Raw genomic sequence first — 23,540 nt, forward strand, 5'->3', positions numbered from 1 at the left:
ACAGCTAAAGTTGTAGACTATTTCTCCAGTGACATTGTGGAAGTGCCTTGACTTCTTCCAGGCTATTTCATATTTAGTTGTTCATCTGGTCCCCACAACCACACTTTGGGGCAGGTCTGGCAGGCACTATTGTTGTCTCTACTTTATAGGTGAAGCCCAGAGAGGTTTTAGGGCTTGCAGAATGTTCTAATTCAGCTAAATTAAAAAAAGAAAATCTTTGTTGAACAAGACAAATGACTAACACCCTGCCCAGCATGAAGAAGGCACCCAATAAAAATGTATTAGATTCAGAACTGAACTACTGTAAACATGGCATAATAGTAGTAGTAATCATAAAAGCAGACTTTAAAACTATGAGCTACCATTTCCTGAGTGTTTACTAACCAGGCGCAAAGCACTGGGTCATGTAATGGTTACAACAATTAGATAAGATGGGTATTCTCATTACCCTCTTTCTGCAGACAAGGAAACAGGCTCAGAGATAAAAGACTTGTCTTGGTCATTCAGCTAGTAAGTGGCAGAAGGGGGCCTTGACTTCAGGACTGCCTGACTTTACAGTCCATGGTCTGAATCATTACTTTGTTGACTCTCAGATGGGAATCAGTATAGGTTTCATTAGAGGTGGCTGCTTCTGAGCTGAGTCTCAGAGGGAGGAGAGGATTTAAGGTATAGTAATAGAGAAGGATGTGTAGACATAGTGAATAAATATGAGCCAAGGCATGTATAATTACAATAGCTGCCACCACGTTGGGCATTTTACAAATACTACTCTCAGTTAATTCTCACATCCTCCACACAGATAGAAATTATCACAGCTATTTTATAGGAAACTGAGACTTGAGGATGTTAAACTTTATATCAGTCCCCACATCTGGTAAATGGTGGAACTAGGGCTCAAACCCAGGCTGGTCTGGCTCCAAGGCACATGCTCTTATTACCTCGCTCAGCAACAGGGCCCAAAGTTAGGGTCCCGGAACAGCAGACATGAAGGATAAGGATGAGGAATTAGGGGGAGGGGAAGGTTGACACCCACACTGGAGTAGGTCTTGTGAGTCAAGCTGAGAAAATTGTACTTTGTAAAGAAGGAAGGGAAAACCATCAAAACAATTTTTTTTTTTACTTTATTTTAAACAGAGGAGATTAATGCTAGAAACCGTGCTTTGAGATAACTAATCTGGTGGCAGATAAAAGATGAAAGCATTAAGGAGGTTGGCAGTGGCAGGATTAGAAAAGGAGCCGAGTGGTTTGGAGGGCAGCACAGGGAAAAATGGGCTGAATGGATGTAGTGGATCAGAGCAAGAGTCCAAGATGGTTAATGTGTCCAATCTGGGTCCCAGGGATTCTGGGTATGTCATTAACACAAAGAGGGAGGCCTGGAAGAGGAGCAGCTCTTGGCAAGAGGATTCAAGTTTTAGCAGCAGGACTTTATAGCAGAGACGTTTAGCCAGCAAGTGGAACTGGAGATCTAGGGCTCAGGCACAGAAATGTGGCTGTTAAGGGCAAAGAGGTATCAGGACTGGTCCTGACTCTTAATGTGAGGACACTGCACTGGGCACATCTTCATGATGGGGTTGATTTTCTCATTGTTCTGAACTACCTGCTTCCTCCCCTGTAACAGGAGAACATATCCACACCCTTTGTTGTGAGACCTGAAGGGCCTCCCTGTGGGCAGTTCATGACTCCATTCCTTGTCTCACTTGCCCATGACTTGCTGGGGTCTGTGAAATGTGAATGGAAGCAACAAGTTTCCAGGAGCAGCTCTCGTGGGATTGCACAATTACCCTTGAATTCTCTCTTGGTCCTCTGCCCGCTTCCATGGGAAGGGCATGAACCACAGAAGGGCTGCTCCTTTGACCTGGATTCTGTAACCAGAAGCCACATGGGGCAGACTGAGCTGCCCTACAGCAGCAACCAAGCCACAGCCACTGAGATGCCAAGTACATGAGAAATAAACAGTTTTTGAAGTAAGCTGCTGAGACTTAGAGGTTGTTTGTTACACAGCACAACCCAGAGAAAGCCAGTGGAAACACACCTCATCCAACATTTTCTCCAGCATCCCCACAAGAAAGGGTACAACACTCGCTTAGATCAATGGTTCTTATCCCTTTTGAGATAAGAGAAGGTTTTGAAAACCCAAGGACTTTCTGGCCTTATCCGCAGAAAAAGGAACATAAAATTTTTATTCTATTTTTTAGAATTCATTAAACCGCTATGCCTGACCATGAATCACTAGGAATCCAGAAACCCACTGATTTTTCCCTCTGCCCCTTTGGGAAAAGTCAAAGAATACTAAAGTACATGAAAAGAAAATAATCTCCCACAAATTAAGATCCCTGCCCCAGAGCAATGCTTCTCAAGCTTTAATGCGCTGTCAGATCACCCAGGATCTTGTGAAAATGAAGTAGGTTCTGAGATTCTGTGTTTCTATCAAGCTTCTAGGTGTTGCCACTGGTGCGGTTCCCAGGACCAGCTGTTAAGCAGCAAACCTTTAGAGAAAGGATCCTAAAATAGGTGAATTATTGCCAGTAATATCCAGGACAGGAAAAAGCCAAAGGCTCTGCCTCTGCCACCCTGCAAAAAAAGTCCTAATCACATCCACCCTTACCTACAGTTGACTCAAATATGACCTTGTTACCCTGTGCATCTAGAGTTAAAAGAGAACTAGTTCTCTTTAGCTTGTGCACTGTGGGAAGCACAACTTGGAGCCCTAACAGAGAAGTAAATTCCCTGGCTCTACCGTGAACCACCCAGCCCCCACCACCCCCCACCCCACACCGCCCCCGCAACTCTTACTTTTCTCCCTTTCTCGCTGTCCGGAAGGTAACAGTGTCGTGGGAAGCCACGGGCACTGAAACTCTTCCCAGGATTTGGGTGTTCTGGCCCCTGAAAGCAGAAAGAAAGAAAGTGAAGGACATTTTTTCAAAATATTTCTAATGAGAGCCAGCCCTGATGGCCTAGCAGTTAAAGTTTGGTGTGCTCCACTTTGGCAGTCCGGGTTTGGATCCTGAGCATAGAACCACACCACTCGTCTGTCAGTAGCCATGCTGTGGCAGCGGCTCACATAGAAGAACCAGAAGAACTTACAAGTATGCCCAACTATGTACTGGGGCTTTGGCAGGGGAGGAAAAAGGATGAAGATTGGCAACAGATGTTAGCTTAAGGCAAATCTTCCCCTGCCAAAAAAAAAAAAAAAAAATTCTAATGAAGGAAGTGCAGGCCATGACTAATTCAAATAATGATGACAATAATAATGGCCGTAGAGTCTAGACAGAGAACAGACCCAAACAGCAGTGGGAGTAGGCATTTAACACACCCTTCAGAGTTCTAACTCCTAGCTTTGGACCAGAGCTGCCGCCTCCCAGCTATGTTAGCTGGAGCCCGTCGTGGGGCATTGGTTCCCCAAGTTAAATAGGGAGGATGTGAATTCTCACCTTGTGGGACTGTTATGAATGTTAAGTGAGCGTGGAACCTGGTACACAGTAAGAGCTCAGTAAATGTTTATCATCATCATCATCAGCATCTATTCTGCCTCTTTTGTTTAATAAACTAGGAAAACTTGCAGTCCTGAGAGGTTACATGACTTTCATAATGTTAAGGGTTTTGCCAAAACTTAAGCCTAGCCTTCTGGGGCATACTCCGGACTTTTTACCTCTAAACTACTCAGAATAACAAAGGTACCTCTGAGCTAGGAGCCATGCAATCAGAATTTTCTGAATAATTCTTGTGGGTTTTCTTTTTTGTCCTAACGGGTTTTTGTTTGTTTTCTTGTTTAGTAATATGAATTGGGATATTCACGACTAAAAATCTTCTAATAACATTTCAACTGTTATCGCCCAATACCCCTATTAAAAAGCAGTCTCAGAAAGAAACTGAAGCAGATTTTAGCCAGAAACCAGGCTTCCTGATCAGGGTCCAGAATGGGTCCACAGACCCCTTTGAGAACTTCATGAAAAGTGAGCGATTTTCTCCCAGTAACAATGCACATATTTCACACACAGACAAATGTTTGTCTAAAATTTCTGAACACCACTGACCCCCTCAGGGTCTGTGGAACTCTCTTTTAAATTCTCTTCTAGATGAAACCAATATAATATTGATAATTCCATGCCGCTCCTGGCACAAGCTCTCACAGAGATGATCAGTAAATATATCCTGGCTGAATAAATGAATGAGTGAGTGAATAAATAAATAACAAAACTACAACAAAACACAGATTTTTCACTCTCTTTTATTATGGACACTGGTTCCAAAATGATTTTAAAATTCTGTGATATTAATTTTTTTAATAGCATGCTTCAAGATCATCTATGATTTGGCAGATTGAGCACTACGGTAAGTGCATTGGGGTCTCAGAGAAGGAAAAGATGATTGTGAGCTGAAAGAGGCAACAATGTCTTCTTGGAGATGCGAGACTTGATGGTTCTGAATTTCACATTCATATGAAATCACTCTACATTCACAACAGTCCCATGGCCATGGCTGTTTCTAAGCCAGGCTGCCAGACTGAAAGGCCAATTCCGACCACAGCTCTGCCTGCTCCTCTCCTGCCTAGGACTGCCAGCTGTGTGGCCAACTCAGATGCCTGCCTGGCACTGACCCAGCAAGGCTGTGTGCTCCCAGCACGTCACTAAGCTGAGCAGTCTCGACTCCGCCCAGCTCAGTTTCTCCCTCAAGAAATCATTCTCTTCAGTGAAGGTAGAGCTTAAACATCTTGCCTCCTCATGGAAGCCAAAGCCCTGGTGGTCCCTGGAATCTCCAGAGATGGACGTGGCACTGAGAGTCTAGCTATTGACTCTCAGGGGTGGGTCTACATAATGTCTGTAACGACAGCAGAGAGATGCATTTGCCTTGACACAAGCCTGGGTTTTCTTGGAGGAGCTGGGGCAGCTATAAAGGCAGCATGCAGGCACCTCTATACTCTTCAGGCTCTCTGTTCGTCAGTCCTGGAGGTTGGGAGAAAGAACATCCTCCGAAATGGCGGCCCTATCCCGACCTTTGCCCACTTCAGTCTGTTCTACTTCCCACCAAAGCCATTGGCTGTTTCTCCTGACTTTCAAATTTTTATTCATGTCCCCATCATCCCAACTAGCTGCCTCAGAATCATTCCAGAAGTCTCACCTGCCTCCACATCCAACCACATCTTGCTCTCTTTTGCCCCTGTCCCCTCCCTTGTTCAAGTGCCATTACTGGAGCCTGAACTATCGCAGTGGTCTCCTAATTGGTCTGTCAGGTCATCCCTCACTCTTTCGCCAGACGAACCTTCCTAAAGCATAATCTCAACCACATGACTTTCCATAATCCTAATCACAAGCCCAACAACCTTCAGGGACTCCCCACAGCCTGAGAAGGAAAGTCCACAGCCCTCACTCTAGTGTTCAAGACCTTCCTCTACCTGGCCACAATTGTTCTTCACTGCCTAGTCTTCTAAATCCTTCATGCTCACTCCTCTCCTCCCCCACTTTCACAAGTCTTAGACCCTTTAAAAATCTTCCTTATGAGCTTTCAACACCCCCACTTTCTCTCCTCTACAATTTTCCTGCATCCTCCAACTAAAAACGATCTCCTCCATTTCATCACGTCCTTCAAGGCCCTACTAGTGAGTGCCCTGCACCAGAAAGTCTCCTCTGACCCTCCTAGTCAGACAGACATAAGCCATCCTCCTTATTCTGATAAGCAGGATACTCAAATGATGATGGTGACCAGGTATTGAGCATCTTAGTACTGTGCTCGGTACCACAATACGCACATACAAACGTTATCTCTAGCTTTACAAAATCCCTGCTCATTAGGTTTCTGTCCACACAGATAAATAAACCAAGCTCAGAAAGGTCAAGTGGCTGTCCAAAGTCCTCATCTAATAAAGAGGCAGCCAGGAATTGGAACCCGGGTCCGCCAGACTTGGAAGGCCTTGTGTTGCCTTTGTCCACAGTGCCTCCCACAGCTTTTATCAATGGTGTACACCATTTTTTGCTCTACAGCTTAGTGATGTATGTTTATTTTTCCCTGACTGGATGGTTAGTCCTTCAAAGAAGAATCGTGCTTTTTATTCAATTCTTTTGCAGGCTATCACATCTCCCTGTTTTATTTCTTCCACATCCCTTATGACTATTTGGAAATACCTTGTTTTTCATTTGTTTACTTTATTGTCTTCTTCATCCTACTAGAATGGGGGCTTCAAGGACAGCAAGGTTTTGCTCACGATTGTTTCTCCAGCACTTAGAACACACCTGGCCCCTAATCCACCCCCAAATGTTTGTTAAATAAAAGAGAAAATAGAAGAAGACAAGGAAGAGGGAGGAAAGAAGGGTGAACCAATAAATATTTGCTAAATAAATGAACCCAGTACGCACCCCAGACCCTTTAGAAAAAGCTTCAATGTGTGAAGGAAGGGGCACATTTGTATTCACTGTCAGGAAAACTGTTCAATTTCTTCCTTAGGATTTCTTTCATAGATTCAAAAGAGGAAAGAAGTGCCCACAAAAATCAGAGCCAAGGACTATCTATCAAATTACAAATGCAAACACCATTTGACAAAGAAGTTCTACTTCTAGAAAATATTCTACAGATATACTCACATACATACAAGGTTATTCATTACAGCATTATTTGTTGTAGCAAAAGATTGGAAACAATCCATATGCCCATCAAATGGAGACTGCTGAATATAAATCATGGTGCACTTATACAATGGATTATTCTGCAGAGCTAAGAAAGAATGAGGAAGCTCTCTCTATACTGACATGGAAAGATCTATAGACTATACTGTTAATTGCAAAATGCAGAGTGCAGAACAATATGTATAATATGTCATCCTTTGTGTAAAAATGGGAGGAGTAGATGCCCTCTTGGTTCCATATGCACAAAGAAGCCTAGAAGGAGAACTAAGAAAGTAAGAACAATGGTGGAGAGTGGGGGAGGGTGAAACCGCATAGATGGGTACAAGAGTAGGAAGGTGACTTTTCATGGTATAATATCATCTTAGTCAGTTTGTAAGAAAATACCATAAACTGGTTGGCTTTATGGTAGAAACAGAAATCCATTTCTCACAGTTCTAGAGGCTGGGAAGTCCAAGATCAAGGTGCCAGCAGATTCACTGTCCGGTGAGGCTCTACCACGTAACTAGTTTGATTTCAAAGGTTCACGGTTGGAGGGGAATTTGCCTCAGGATGAATCGTACCTTGAGTCTCACCCATATCTGATTTAGTTAATATTTAGATAAGACTTTGGACTTAGACTTTAAAGTTGATGCTGGAATAAGTTAAGACTTTTGGGATTGTTGAAATGGAATGAATGTATTTTGCATGCAAGAGGGACATCGATTTTGGGGATCCAGGGGTGGAATGCTATGGAGTGAAAGTTTGTGTCCCTCAAAATTAATATGTTGAAACCTAATCCCAAATATGATGGTATTAGAAGGTGGGGCTTTTGGTAGGTGATTAGGTCATGAGGGTGAAGCCATCATGAATGGGATTAGTACCCTTAAAAAAGAGACCTCAGAGAGCTCCCTCACCCCTTCTGCCATGTGAGGACACAGCGAGAAGATAGTCTAGGAACCAGGAAGCAGGCTCTCGCCAGACACTGAATCTGCCAGCACCTTCACCTGGGACTTACTAGCCTCCAGGATGTGAGATCTAAATTTCTGTTGTTTAAAAGCCACCCAGTCTGTGGTATTTTGTTACAGCAACGTGAATGGACTAAGGCAAACACTTATCTGCAAACATTTAAACTTAAAACAATAAATGTCGATGGCTGAGGGTGAGCTCACCTGAATGCCAGGGGGGATACTGTAGATGATCCGGATGGTTTTGCAGTCTGGGTGGCCAGGCAAGGAGTGGGGGATGAGGTGGTACTCCATCTTCCCCGGAGGCTGGGTGCCTGTCTTCACCCCATAGATGGTCTTGCATGTTGGACACTGCAAACTCCCATCCTGAGGAGACAAGGCCAGAACAACCAGACTGGGAAACAGTTTTGGTAATGACCTCCCCACTCTAGCTTAGGGTCAGGGAGTCAAAATGCACTGAAATGAGGACTAGACTTTACGGCCCCCCTGCCCAGTTACCAAGGCCGTTTCTGCTTTCTCCAAAGTAAGAGGAGGTCAAGTCCCCACAGACAGCCCCAGGCTCCATGTGCGAAGAGGCAGGTAAGAGAGACTCTGTCCTTGAGGAGACCAGCTCATGAGGGCAAGGACCATACAGAGGGAATCATTATTTAACTGCTAAGCACCAAAAGAGTGGAACCGACAGCAAGCACTAGAGAGCAGCACATCAGAATCACCTCGGGAGCTTGCGAAAACTAAAGACGTCTGGACCCACACCAGGCCCACTGAATCAGAGTTGGGAGGCTACAGAGCCATAGTGGTTAAGAGTATGAACTCTGAAGTCAAACTTCCTGGATCTGATTCCCAGCTCTGCCATCTACCCACTGTGTGACTTGGACAAATAAGTCTCAGATTCCTTATAGAACAAGGAAAACAGGAGTATCTATCTCACTGAGTTGTTGGGAGGATTCAATGAGATAATCCATAGGAAATCTTTAGCATGAGGCGTATCTAAACGTTATTAGTATTTTTATGATTTCTGTGGGGAGACTAATGCTCATACAGGTTTGGAAACCACTGCGATTGAAGAGAAATTGGGCACCATGTGCCGGAGCAAATGAAGATGGCTTTAAGAAAATGGTCCTTAAAGAATAGTTATGAATTGGTTTAGAAGGATGGAGGGTGAGGTCTACATAAATAACTAAAGGATGGAATGATGTCATTAGTTATAGAATTGTAAATCTTACAACAGAGTTTACATCTCTTGTTTTGCTTAGATTTCACCTTCTGACATCAGCTGAGAAGGAATATTAGCCTTAAAAATTATCCCATTTTACAAAGAGGGGAACTGAGGCACAGCAAAATTAAAGGACTTGCTGCTAGTTAGGGCTGGGAGCCCAGCAAATCTGTGTAAACCTCACAAGCTTTGCATTGTACCTCAGTGGCTCTGTTAGGGGGCAGAGGGGGACTCTGGATGCAGTGATGTAAGGAGTCGTGGTCTCGCAGCAGGACCTGGTGAAGGGCCCCCTGGAGGGGTGGGAGGAGAGCCAGGATGACAGCCTGGACAGTAAATCATATTCCAGGCTCGCAAGAAAAAGCAGATGAGGAGAAGGAAGGCATGCATGGGCAGAGAACAACGTGTATAAAAAGCACTGTCCCACAGCTGGGACCAAAGCTCTCCAGGACATCCATCTCCTTGGGAAGGCAGGACTCTTCTGTGGACATATTTAGAGACATTTCAATTCAAACTCTACTCATTTAAAGGAATAGCTTGTATTCAGAGCAGCAGAGGTTACTCCATGTGACAAAAGGATGGGAACCCAAGGCTTGGGGTCAAGAAACCCAGGTCCCACTCTCTGCTCTGGCCTTAATTTTCTTCATGACCTTGAGTGAATCACTCTGTTTCTCTGCGGGCCCTTTTCTCCCCTCTTCTGTGCCAAGAAATGAAAAATGCATGCTTCAATGTGTTAGTACAAAAGAGAATAAAGGATAGTGTCTTGAGAAACATTTTTGAAGCACCATCGAGATAAATGCAAGGAGGTACTAGATTCTTCATGAATATAGTCATCAAAAAGGTAATGAATGTGCTAAGAAACCCCTTTAAACTCAAAATAACCTCTTAAAATGCGAAGTCCCAAAGAAATCTTTTAGCTTAGTCTCAGGAAAGTGAGCAGGGGATCCAGATATGCATCGTCCATCAACGATTGAGCATACACTCTCTGAAACACTGACAAAGATTACAAGCACTTCGGGAATTTCAACGAGAGGGCTACACAAAGATGAATGAAAAAATTATAGCCATAATACAAAGGAGATATCAATTTGAATAATAATAGTAATAAAACTCTTTAAAGTAGATATTGTTTTATCTCCATTTTCCAGACGGAAAATGAAACCTCCAAGTGGCTGAAAATCTTGCCCAACGTCACTTGGCTAATAAGCCACGCTTCAAGTTTGCCTCTCCTCTTTCCCACAGCAAGAAAGGTACAGAGCAGTCCCCAAAAGGCAGTCATTTTTTTGGGTGAGTAAGAGGTTGGAGGATATCAGGGAAATCTCAGACTCTGATGCAATCCAAGCTGGGCCTGGAGAAATGAGTAGGATTCAAATTCATGGAGATGGAGAGTGAAGGTTATTCCAGGCACAGAAAAGAACACAAGAAAAGTCAATGACTTAAAAAAAGCTCAGACAGTATGAGGAGAGAGTTATCATCGAAGGACCCTCCTAGATTCCTGGAAACTAGCTCTAATGGGGGAATCCTACTCCACTGTCATTAATGGACAAGATGAGCATCACAAACAGTCTTCCCTCCTCCAACAGTGGGATGCTAAGGGACTACCAGGTATACTTTGGCAATAGTCTCTAATTCTTTGAAGGAGTGGGCAATCACGAGTGTTCTGAAATTGTCCAGAGCCAGCCCTGATGGCCTCGTGGTTGAAGTTTGGCACACTCTGCTTCAGCGGCCAGGGGTTCAGTTGCTAGGCATGGAACCATACCACTCATCTGTCAGTAACCATGCTGTGGTGGCAGCTCACACAGAAGAACTAGAATAAGTGTAACAACTATACACAACTATGTACTGGGGCTTGGTAGGGCGGGGTGGGGGAAGAAAAAGGAAGATTGGCAACAGATGTTAGCTCAGTGTGACTCTTTCCCAGAAAAATAAATAAATAAGTAAGAAGAAACTGTCCCAAGAAAATGAATTATAACTGAAAATTACTAGCTCTGGAGAAGGAAGGATGACTGGGAAATCCATTTATGCCACTATGAATGAACACTTACCATGGGCCCATTGTGATTCCCCTCAGAACCCTCAGGGACAGAAGTCTCCACCTCTCAGACCACCACACCCAGTGTGGGGATTGGGGGGAGTTGGGTAGCATAGCCCACAGGGAAGATAAAGGCAGGTTTTGCCAACATTATAATTTGTGGATTACTGATCCTGCTGAGAACAGCCAAGATCATCATCCCTGATGCCCTGGGGTGCCTCTAAGACTCCCCAAATCACCTGGGCACAACCCCAATAGGGGCCCCCACACACTTGCTGCTCTAGGACCTAGCATGGGAGGTGGCAGCAGCCCCATAGACTGGCACTAACCTTGTTGCCATTGTTGTACATGGCAACCAGGCAGTAGATGTGATAGATGTGGCCGCATCTGGACAGCTTTCCCACCAGGTCAGGCTTGACTGTCGGCTGCGGGCCCTTGTAGCCCGATGGGGCTGTGAGGCGCTCCATACAGATGGTGCAGTCCTGGGGGTGGGAGGGGACAGAGCAGAGACCTCGTCAGCTCTCACCCAGCCTGGAGGCCAGAGCATCTCCAGTGGTTCCCACAAGATCTCAGAGGTCAGGTGAGCTGTTACTGCTTCTCTTCTAGAAAACCCACAAACCAGGGTATATGTGCCTTTGGGAATCTAACTATAGTTTTGTCTTGCTTTACTCAACAGAGAAATTCCTGAAATAATTCCTGGTGGAAGTACATGTGAACTTGGGCTGGCCAACAAGATAATCTTGAGAGCCGCGACAATGCACCGCCTCCCTTGGTGTCCTCCAAGGGCTTGTGGAGGAAACAAACGCTTGCTGATAGACTCACCAATGAGCTTTATTTAAGCTGAACTTTTGTAAAGGAATTATATTTTGAGTGTAGTGGAGAGGCGGCTATTTAAAAAATCTAAAAACAGGATTTCTCAACCTTGGCACTATTGACATTTGAGGCCGGATAATTCTTTGCTGCAAGGTCTGTCCCGGGCATTGTACAGTGTTTAGCAGCATCTCTGACCTCTTCCAACTAGATGCCTGTAGCATCGCCACTCCTACCAAAGTTGTGCAAAATTGCCTCTGTTTGGGAACCACTGTTTTACATCAAGCCCGTTTTAAAAGTCAGTCTCCATAGCTTATCATACGGTTTTTCTTAAATTCAGGTGGTCATGCTAACGTAATTTAGAGTCAATTGGCACTTTGCTGAACAGGGAGGTGGAGGAGGTTAAGCTGCAGCTCAGGACCACGAACCTGGAGCCTGGGCGTCTGCTCTGACCAGCTCTGTACAGTCAGCACTTAGAAGCAGCTCCTCCCGCATCCTGCGGAAACTCTGGCAGAGGAAATGCTAGTGGGCGGTGGAGAAGGTGAGCCCTGCCCTGCCTCCCCTGCACTCACCTCATCTGGTGGGTGCCGGACTTTCTGCAGATACTTCTTTAGCACTTCTTCCGGGGTTTTACCTGTGAGGACAGGATAATCAGTAGGCCACCAAGACAGAGATAAGGGATCAAACAGCCTTGTCAAGCCGGGCATGCCAGAGAGGGGAGTTATTAGCCAGGCTCAGAGTAGGAAAGGAGAGGAATTCATTCTGAAACTGTACGTAAGAATTTGAAGGGGAGCACGGCATAGAAGAAGGAGAGAGGTGGTTTGAGGAGGTGGGAGGTGTTCATGCCTGCCTTTACCTCTTGCAGTCACGTCCCTCACATCCCCTGCCTATTTTCAACAAACCCACTTTTGTGTGTGTGTGAGGAAGATCAGCCCTGAGCTAACATCCCATGCCAATCATCCTCTTTTTGCTGAGGAAGACTGGCCCTGAGCTAACATCCGTGCCCATCTTCCTCTGCTTTATATGGGACGTCGCCACAGCATGGCTTGCCAAGTGGGGCGTCAGTCCGCACCCGCGATCTGAACCTGTGAACCCCAGGCCGCCGAAGTGGAGCGCGCGAACTTAACCGCTATGCCACTGGGCCGGCCCTCAACAAACCCACTTTTTAACTGAAATCGAAAAGCCTGGAAGAGCCTGGACCTGCCCAAATGACCTGATGACACAGAAATGAACGCACTCTGTAAACTGTTACACATTAAAAAATATTAGGTAGGCTTATTGCATTGATTTTACAGTATGCTAAGTACTATCTTGATCTACAATGTGGCATCAGAGTGATATTATTTTTACGGGAAACCAGGAAGTTATGACCACAGCTTCAGGATGGTCTTCCTTGGCCCCAAGTTGACAGTGTGGTCACTGCCAGCAGATGTGGCCCAGCAGCAGGGAAAAGGTGATGCTCTGGAAAGCATCCTGACAGGTGTAATGATTCTGGAATTTCTTTGGGGACTGGACCCATAAGAGGCAGTCCAGCCTAAATGCAGGGGATGGGATGATACGGCCTCACAAGGAGGCATCAAAGGAAACAATGGGTCAGTGTCTGCTTGGTTGACTCTCTTAACGTCTCTAAACTTACGTTTTCTCACCTATAAAACGGGGAAGAGCACTAGCACCTACACCTTACGGTTACTTTGACAATTAAATGAGCCAATGGACATGCAGCCTTTTAGCACTTTGCCAGCTAATGGTCCAATATGTGCTATTACAATAACAGGAAGAGTGGGAAAGTGCAAAATCCTGTCATTTCCTATGAGACTATGAGCAAGGCAATCAAATTCATTTAATCAGAGAAATTTTGATAGACTGGAAATGTAGCACAAGGGTTTGAGGAAGTGGCTCATGCAACAGCCAAAAGCTGGCATGCAGGCCCTTCCTTCCCAGTAGCCTGCTTCTCTTGAAAGAATTAAGCTTCTATTAATTGAGGCCCTATTGCTTGCTAGGCCGTAGGCTAAATGCAACATATGATCCCATTGAAATTTCACAAGTTTGTAAGGTGGGGGTTTAGGGGCAATGGTCAAAACATTTAACAACCAATACCAGTGACCAGACAGAGCAGCCACAGAGCTGAGGCAGGGTCCTTTGGTACCAAAGTAGGCTCAGGTATGTAGCGACCCCTTAGTTGTGGGCAGGTAGGAAAGAGCTCCTGAAGGACGGTTCAAGTGGCCAGAGCGTCTAGAGGCTCTAGAGGGACACAAGAGAGTGGCTACTTCCCAACTGTCATGGATGCATTCCAGGGCACACCTGTTGGACACTGGCTGTGAGTATTTTTACTCCACTGTAAAGGGGAGAAAATAGGGGCTCTCTATGATCACACGACTCGCAAGTGACAAAGTGGAGATCTGAATCCGCCTGTTTTGGTTCCAATGCCAAAGTCATCTTTCCAACATATTTTACTGGCGTCACACTTTATATTTTTATGTTTCTTATATTTGCACTGCATTTTTATATTTCTCAAGGGGTCTCCATCTGATCCATACACACATCTGATCCACTTGGGTATAATCATCAGAGCGGGTACTAGTTAGGCCCACTTAGCAGATACAGAAATTAAGGCACAGGGGGTTAAGTCATGGGTACAACCCTCAGTGATGGAGGCAGAGCCAAGGCTGGGAGCCAAGGCTTTGACCCCCAGGATCCCTTAACGAGGCTGATACCTTTCTTGGCTTGTTTTTTGGTGGTCTTGCGGCTTGTGTTGGAAACCCCTGGGATGGATTTTATTTCGCTCTTGCTTACGGGGGGTGGGTGGAGGACCAGCTTGGGTGGCCTAGTGAGGCACACAGGCAGCCCCGCTGCACTCATGAGGATCCCAGTGATTCCTGGAAGGGCAAGGCGGGAGTGAGGAAGGACTGAGGTGTTAGGTCCCCAATACCCGCTAAATCCCTCCCTCCCCATTAACCTCCTCTCTCCCTTTCTAGCAGAGTTCTCATAACTCGCAAATTCTCTACTTACCCTCTACTTGTATTCATTCACGCATCTGCAACAGCATGCTTTGCTTTTAGCAGTCAATTCTCCCCAAGCTCTTCCTGCCCTTCCAACCCAACTCCTAAAATCCCCCTTTAAGTAATATCCAAATTCTCTCTGTTTTACAAATGGTCACTACCTATTTCATTGTTTTCATTTTTCTACTTTAAGCAAGACCAGCCCAGGGTTTCTCTTACCTGCCAGGGCAGGATTGACAGGACTGGACCCATTTAGGTTTTTCACTGGGACGGTGGGGACCCTATAGAAGGAAAGAGCAGATACGTTATGGTTTTGACAAATTGGGCCAGTGTTGGGACCCCAAATTTCCCTCACTGAGGGGTTCCCTTTTCTGACAGAAACTACGTATCCCTACTAGAGATGCAGTAAGTTTTTAGCACTGCAGCCGGAGGTGATACCTTCAAAAACTAAGTCAGACCACGTCACTCCTCCACTCAGAACCTCAGAGCTCAGAATGACTCCTCAGTTCATTCAGAGTCGAAGTACCAGCACACCCCAATCCCCCCATCTCTCTCACACTACTCACCTCTTTGCTCTATTCTAGCTGTTCCTCCTACATGCCAGGCACGCTCCTGCCTCAGAGCCTTTCCGTATGTGGTTCCCTCTGCCTGAAACACTCTTCCACCAGACATCTGCTTAGCTCCCTCCTACTAATCCTTCAGTCTTGGCTCAAATCTTACCTTCTTAATGAGGTTCCTGAGACTATCTTATTTAATACTGCTGCCCATCCCTCCATCCCATCCCCTTACCCTGCTCTTTTTTTTTTTTTCCCCCCCCAGGGAAATTATACTTTTTAAAATAAGTCGTTGCTTATTATCTCCCCTTCCAAAATATAAGCTTTACGAGGACAAATATCTCTGTCTGTTTCGTTCAGAGTCTGGCACTAGTAGGCATTCAATGAAGATTTGTTGAAGGGATGAAAAAATAAAGTGAGTCCAAACCTAAGTGTCCATAAGAGCCCCCTAAGAAGCTTTTAAAAAGACAGAGCTCCAGGCCTGAATCAGTCTCCACCTGTGAGGCACAAGAATCTACTTTTACAAGCTTCCACTGAGAGAATGCAGATGCAGCCAATCCCAGGGCAACATTTGGAAACCACTGCTCTAACAGCTGTCGCTTCTCCTTTTTCCTGAGAAATCATAAATATCAGGCAAAGCCTCCTCTTCTTTCTGTCTTTCTCCCCAGCAACTCAAGCCAAGCTGGAGAGGAGATGGCACAGCTGCCTGGGAGAGACCAGGCCTCCCACGGCGCCGGCTAGAAAAACACGGGACGTGTGGGGCTGGGTCTTGCATCATCCACCCTGCCACCCAGGCTTCCACAGCTGGGCTTGGAGGGGGGAAGTGGGTTTGGAGAGGCCAATGGACTGGGTTACAGATGATTCCAGGAGCCAGACTGCCTGAGAAGCCAGCAGTTCTGCTATGGGGGCAGGGTGGTCTGGGAAAACAGGAAGAGGGTGAAAGAGTATGTTTATTTGTTTATTTATTTTCTTTATTATTTGTTTATTTGTCCATTCACATTGAGCCATATTTTGTTCTGGACCACCTGCTAGATGCTGGAGACACAGCAATGAACAAGACAGTCCATGGCCCTTCATCCACACATGATAATCGCTAACATGCATAGAGCCCACCTTGTGCCAGCCAGAGTTCTAACTGCTCATAATATATAAATCCATCTAGTCCTTCCAACAACCTGTGTAGGAGGTATTAGTATTATTAAACCCGTTTTAATAGGCAAGGAAGTTGAGGCACAGAGAGGTTAAGCCAACCTGACGAAGATCACACAGCTCAGGAAATCAGGAAATCTGGATCCAGAGCCCAGTTTTAGCTACTCTCCAGGCTGCGCTCTTGCATCTATATATCCTTATAACACCCCACGCTGCAGAGAGAGCAGGACGCTCAGAGAGTGTAAGGAATAAACCCACAACTAAGAGAAGGGAGAGCTGGAATGAGACCTCAAGGCTGAGCTTTGGGTCAGTCTGTCCCCACATGCCCACAAGGATGGGTGCTGCCTGGGCTATGCTGAGTTTTCCCAGGCCTCTGTCTCTTCCCAGGAATGATGATACATGCACCACAGTTGTGAGAAGGATGTGAAATAACAGATGTGGGAGTGTCTGCATCTCAACAGGCCTCCAAAGGCTGCTTTTACTCAGAAACCGTCCCCAGGATAAATCAAACCCCGATGGGGGGAGGGTAATTCAAAACAACGGAAAATCGGCCAAGAAGAGAGGCACGGACTTGATTCTGGACTCTGTGACCTGCTGCACCAGGCGTGGTATGGTGGACGGGGAGTCAGGAAAACCAGGTTCGAGTCCCCATCCTGCCAGTAACTCCTCACAACGTCCCTTAACTTAACTGAGCCTCAATTTCCTTATCTGTAAACCTGTGAGGATCTCGGGTTAAAAGAGGCCAGGGAGGGGCTGGCCCGGTGGCGCAAGCGGTTAAGTGCGCGCACTCCGCCGCGGCGGCCTGGGGTTCGCTGGTTCGGATCCCGGGCGCGCACCGACGCACTGCTTGGTAAGCCATGCTGTGGCGGCGTCCCATATAAAGTGGAGGAAGATGGGCACCGATGTTAGCCCAGGGCCGTCTTCCTCAGCAAAAAAGGAGGAGGATTGGCGGATGTTAGCTCAGGGCTGATCTCCTCACAAAAAAAAAAAAAAAAAAAAGAGGCCAGGGAGACTTTCTGACGATTTCCCATCCTAGTAACTAAGAACAAGATGGCAGCCCTGGGTCCCCGACCTATGGCTGTTTCTCTTCCTCACCAGGCTGTACCTGGAGAGGCTGGGAGCGAAGAGGCATCCTCCTGTGCCTGTTCCCCGGCTCCCCACCAGGGGGCAGTGTGCTGCCCAGCCCAGCACCTGCCTTTCCCCCTCAACACGTCCAGGGCCCCCACTCCAGCTGATAAGTAGCTGTGATCTGGGTCACAAAAGCCTCCTTTGTTCCTACAAACTGGACTGGCAGGTTTCCACACCCAATCTGGTTAACCAGGAAATAGGCCAATTCTCGGAGCACACACCACAGGCAGCCCAAGAACTCGGGGTGGGGGCAAGGTCTGAAGAAAGGGAGGGTCTGCACTGGGGCCTGGACTTGTATGAATACTGTGGAAGAGGTGAGTGTCCCTGCCATGCCAGGAAAGGGACAACATGGTGGAAGGGCTTGTCACTAGGCTCTGGACAGCGGCAGCAAGGGTTGGGGAGGAGGGGGATTTTTGCTTATGAAATACGGAAGGGTATGGTGGAAGGAGCCCCACACAGGGGTCAGAAATCTGCCTTCTAGCCCAGCTGTGCATTGACTTTGTGCCTTTGGGAGAGCCACACAGCCTCTCTGCACTTCGTTGACCATATCCAAGTTACCACAGCTGTAACAGGGAACCCTAAATCTCTGTCTGTGGGGTTCCTATGAGGATTTAGGATCCAGGTCAAATACTTTGTAAATAGCCAAGCCCTGTGCAAATTTGGGTGATAGTTTACATTTTTAATTCCCAATGGTAAGAGGAAGTGGGGCTTGATAAAGTCTTTTGTTGCTTTAATATTCCAATTTTCTCAGGTTCTTGAGGACATCAAGCATAAAGTTGAGTGCTGGGCAGTACTTAGAACTGTTGAGTTGCCAATACCTGATCACCCCTCACCCACTGTTACTGGTTAAAATGAAAACTGTGGAGACCTGCCCATGCAGTCCACACCAGTCACACCCCATTGAGGCCCCAGGTAAATATACCTGAGCCATGCTTCTAGAAATCAGCAATCCAACGGCAGACCTGCTTCTCACATCCTCCAGGCAACTCCATTCGGCCAAAGCTGTCTGACCGAACCACTTGTCTGTCAATCAGCAGACACTCCACTGCCCCCATTTTGTTGGGCTGTTCCCAGTTACGGAGGGGCCAAGTTTTAATTTCTGTCCCTAAAATATAAAACTAAGAAAAGAGAAGAGCTGACAAGGTGGTGGGGGATGGGGGTCAACAGCGGGAGAATAGCTCTGCAGATACCATGGTGAGCAGCAGTGTTTTTCTTGGAGTTAGGAGCCAAACCAGGAATCCTCAAGCAGAACAATGGTCTTGTCTCTCCAGCAATCAAGGTCTCGCTGGAGATACAGAAGCCTCAATTCTGGAGGAGAGGGCCAGAGGGGCGACTCCCACCCTCCGCTGCACGGCCCCCTCTCTCTTCTCTTTAGAAACCCCCTGCTTGTGTCTCTGAATAATTCACAGGATCTTTTGTTCCCCCCAAACCCTTCTCTCCATCCCACCTCTCCCGCCCTCCCTGGTCTTCCTTTCTTCCGTGGGAAAGTTGCTTGAAGAGGTCATGGGCTGAGAGAGGAGGGGGAAGGGGCCATTCCACGACAGAAGGTCGATGGCAATACCAGACAAAGGGAATAAACACGCTAATTAATGGCCAAGAAAGGCTGAAGAAGATGGTAGTGGGGGTTAGGGAGGTGGGAAGAGGTGAAAAGGAAAGGGCTGGAAGATAGAGAGGAGTGGGGAGGTGCCTCCCTTGTCAGAAAAACAGAGCTGAGAAAAAAACAACTTGTTTCCATAGCCCTTTTGAAACTAGGCTGCTGGGACCTCCACCTCCACCTCCACCCTATTCTCTGGCTCCAATTCTATTGGCAGAGGGAATAAAGCAGAGAGATAAAGAGCTGCCGACTCCCTCATTGAGATTTAAAGCGATCTGGGGCTCCTTTCTCTCAGTTACGGCATGGAGTCATTTGGCATTTGTCAAGGGCCCCAGAAATGAGGTGGGGTGTTTGACTCTGCTCAGCTTTGACTTCAATTCAATAACTACACAGTGCATATTCAATAGATACCTGCTGATAATAATAAAAATAGCAGCGAATACTGACCGAACTCTTATTAAGTGCCAAACATGGTGCTAAATCTATACACTATTTCATTTAATCCTCATGACAAACTCTATTATAAGGAAGGTACTATTACTATCTCCATTTTACAGATGAGCAAACTGAAGACAGGATGCAAAACTTGCCTAAAGTTACACACCAAGGAGCTTGGGTTCGAGCCCAGGCAGTCAGGTTCTGGAGGCTGTGTTCTTGCCCACCATGCGAGTCTCCTTCTGCCACACCAGTAATCCCCCTGGAGCTGTGTTAGGGGCCCCCAGATACTGCTGTGCGACAGTGTGGAGAAATTGAGAAGCGGCGCGGTTTACATACACATTCCCTCTCCCAAATACTTCTGCCGGCTCAGGGGAAGTCATATGAAAATCCCGTGTGTATCTGACTAGCATCTGACCATTTATAAATTGCCTTCACAAAAAATGAGGAGCTGGGCTTTAGCCAAAAGAGCAGTGGACAAAGAGACTAAAACCTAGGTTCCAGCCCCCACTCTGGAACACATGAGCTGCGTGGCTCTCCTTGGAGAGTTAATTCTGAGCTAAGTGCCCATGCCTGACACTTGTATCACAGGGTCAGGCAATGGGATAATGCCAATGTGTGCAGGCAAGTGCATTGGGTAAACTGTTAAGGGGTGAGATCCCTTAGTGGAGGTTTGCACAATGGCTCTGTGAGGTATGATAAATAAATGAAAAGCACTAGAATATATTGGGGTATAAGAGGAAGCCATTTGGTGTAAAACTAATTCATTCTGACCAAAAGGGCCTGACGTGGCCTATTGAGCATGCATTATACATCTGCTTCAAATATTTACTATGTCCCAAAGACAAGAATATTTAAGGTGTAGCCCCCCTATATCGGCATTTCTTTAAGGACAAGCATCTCTTTCTGGAAGCTAAGGATGAATTACTGACCTGCTGTGCTCACCTTGTGACCACTGACCTGCTGACCAGCAACCTGCTGTGCCAGCTAAGCATCTCGTGACAATTGCAAACAGGACATTCCTATCATATGTGATGTAGGCTCTTTGTTCCAAGATGGTATATAACCACTCTGTACATCTCACTTGGGGAAGCAAGGCCCTGGGCTGGCCCTCAGATCCGACTCATAATAAAGTCAACCCAATTTTGATTTATCGACTGATTATGGATTGTGTGTCAACAGGTAGGTGAGGCAGGCATGACGATCCTCATTTCACACACAAGGAAACTGGACCTTGCAAAGATCCCATGGCTTATCCAAGTGGCAGAGGCAGGAATAAAGGCCGGGCCTCTCACCCTGCAGTATACCCTCCATCCTGTCTCCTCCCAGCACTGACCTCTATGTGCAGAGCTCCTCCAGGCAGCCTGAATTTCACACTCAGGTGTCCAACCTAACTAACCCACCCCGACCTGGGCAAAGGGAAGTTTGGACAGGTGCGAGAGGCCAATCTCACAAGAAATCAGGGGCTGGCAGGCCAAGGCTGTGGGCACCGCAAGGACCTCTCAGCCTCTCCCATTTTATGATCAGGAAGACAAAGAAGATCATAAAAAGCAATAATAACAGAACCTACATCACCAGGTTGTCATAGGAGTAACTGAGACAATGCATGGACAGTGCCTGGCACATAGTAAGTACTCACTAAATATGCGCTGTTATTCCAATCTGGGGTCACCCCTCCAGCTTCCAGAGAGACCAGAGGAAAGGGACTAACCCTCATTTGGCACTGACTGTATGCCGAGCACTGTGGTACGTGCTCCACAGGGAAGCAGCACAGCAGGGTCGGAGAGAGTCTGGGCTCTGACTTCCTAAAGTTTGAATCCTGGTCTCAGCAGATGACTAGCTACATGCTCTTGAGCAAGTCAACTTCTGCCTTGTTCATGTGTATAATGGGATCAACATGCCTATTTCCCAGAGTAGCTGTAAGGATTAAATGAAGTGATAAAGCTCAAAACTAGAACATGGTGAGAGCTCAGTTAATGCCCCCTGTTATAACGTAGTTATATGCATAATCTTCTTTAACCCTCATAGCAACACTGACATGAGTATTATTGCTGGCATTTATACAGGAGGAAGTTAGGACTCTATGATATTAGGGATCTGCCCCAAATCACACAGCTAGTAAGAGGCAGAGTCTCAATTAGAATCCAGATCTGTCGGACCCCAAACGCCAAACCCTCCCTTATCCACCATGCTGCCTTCCACTTGCAGCCAGAGGGTCAGGACAAGATGATGAGGAGCTGAGGTCTTGGCTGTCCCTCCTTCATCTCTGACCCAGAAGACCAGTCATGTCTTATGCCTGTGAGGAGTAAATGCTCAGAGGCCACCAGGGAAGCACCTACCCAGAGGCGATCAGCACCCGGGACTGGGCGATGGCCAGTCGCTGCAGGTTGGTACGATTTAAGGTAGCCAGGGCCACCCTTCCGGTCTTGCCGTTGCCTCCTGGGGGGCTGGCAGGGGAGCCCGCAGCCGCCCCTGCCGGCGTGCTAGAGGCTTGTCGCCGGATCGCCTGCGATGGGGCAGTCTTTACCGGGCCTCGAATGGTGCCTGTGCTGTCCAGAGGCTTGGCCCCAGGGCCTGATGGTGGGGGCAGCTTGACCGCTCCAGATGGGGGCATGTTCTTGCGGGCTGCTGGGGCCTGCAGGGGCCCGGTGCTCCCATTGACCACGGCCGCCTTGACGCTCATCACCAGGATGCACTGTGGGCAGGAGCAGGGCGGTGCAGGGGGTGAGGCGGCTGAGCTGGGGCTGGCTGGCCAGGACTGGGCCTTAGGCAAGGTACCAGTGACCATAGGGTAGATGAGATCGAGACGCCGACGGACGCGGCGTTGGCGCTGGGTCTGCCGGTTGATCTGGCCCATGGTGCTGAAGTCAATGATGTAGCTGAAGCCGATGGAAGTGAGGTCGATCCAGGGGTGCTGCTTCTCATAGGCATGCTGGATGGTGATGCCCACCTCCATGTCGTAGGGCGTCCAAGAACCATTGTCATTCTCCCATTCCCACACCACGCCCTTCCCAGGGGCCGAGGATGGGTCGTAGTAGTTGCGGCGAACTGGGCGGAGGGTCCCTGCCAGATGGAGACAGAGGAGAGGGTCAGGGTCAGTAACAATGAAACCTAATCGCATTACATTAACAGGCAGACATTAAAGGAGTCCTACTGTGTGCCGGGCCCTAGGCTGCCTGTTGAGGTATCAGCTTTGAATGAGACTCATTCCTGACTTTTAGGAGTCTACAGTCTCACAAGGGTGGGAGCAGACGAGTTACAAGGGGAAGGAGGTGGAGGCAGTGCCACATACCAGAAAGAGCACCTCCTGGTTTGGAGTCTGGAGACCTTAGTCTGCAGCCAAGTTCATTCACTTACTAATATAGAACCCCTCAGCCTCTTTTTTCCCCCTGATAAATAGGATAATAACTCCTTCGCAGGCTTTTTGTGAAAATTAAATGTGACTCACTTATTCATTTAACAAACACGTATTTCTATATGCCAGGTCCTGGATTTCTCGTGCACCCTGTAATTTGCACTAAGTCATATAAAGCCCTGGACACCTAGTGGGTGCTCATAAATATCATATCCCTTCTCCTCTGTCCCTCTAAATAGTCCTGCCCTGAGGGCTATGAGGGAAAAAGAACACAGGGTCACGGAAGCCTAGAGGACAGAGGAAGACTCTGCCCTCACCAGGAAGGTTGCCCAGAGGAGGAGGCGATTGAGCTAGCTCTCTGTACCTTTATGGGTGTGGCAAAAAATGGAAAATCAGATTGAGAGAACTCTCATATTTCCCAGCATTAAATCTTATATCAACAGCAATAATAACGGTCATAAGAATAATTTTATACTTATCTAATGTCTTTCTTGCAAGAAACTCAAACCCTCCTAAAGATGGGATCATCTCAATTTTTACAGTCTCACTGAGGGGCAGGGAAGAGTTTGGGGGAATAAAACAGCAGAAATGAACCTGCGGGATCGGAAGGGAAAACTAAGCCTGTAACTGTTGCTTCTTTCTCCCCTACCCACCCCAAATCTGAATTCAGACCCATCCCCAACCAGGGCTCCTTTCATGGGTATCAACATCAA

At 47.0% G+C, this 23,540-nt stretch overlaps 1 protein-coding gene across 4 annotated transcripts in view; it reads right to left on the reverse strand.

Moving 5' to 3' along the window:
• DTX4 (deltex E3 ubiquitin ligase 4) overlaps positions 1–23,540 on the reverse strand; it is a 35,410-nt gene that overhangs the window by 4,313 nt on the left and 7,557 nt on the right. For 3 of the 4 annotated variants that reach the window (XM_058526805.1, XM_058526809.1, XM_058526807.1), the window contains exons 2-8: positions 21,812–22,535; positions 14,832–14,893; positions 14,328–14,489; positions 12,186–12,247; positions 11,133–11,285; positions 7,766–7,927; positions 2,794–2,883 (exon numbers count right to left, since the gene is read on the reverse strand). In XM_058526805.1, coding sequence (XP_058382788.1) covers positions 2,794–2,883; positions 7,766–7,927; positions 11,133–11,285; positions 12,186–12,247; positions 14,328–14,489; positions 14,832–14,893; positions 21,812–22,535 — 1,415 coding nt within the window. The remainder of the gene's footprint in view (positions 1–2,793; positions 2,884–7,765; positions 7,928–11,132; positions 11,286–12,185; positions 12,248–14,327; positions 14,490–14,831; positions 14,894–21,811; positions 22,536–23,540) is intronic. The other variant, XM_058526808.1, reaches the window with a different exon arrangement.

Source organism: Diceros bicornis, chromosome 31 (assembly GCF_020826845.1).
Source record: "Diceros bicornis minor isolate mBicDic1 chromosome 31, mDicBic1.mat.cur, whole genome shotgun sequence".
Lineage (NCBI taxonomy): Eukaryota > Metazoa > Chordata > Mammalia > Perissodactyla > Rhinocerotidae > Diceros > Diceros bicornis.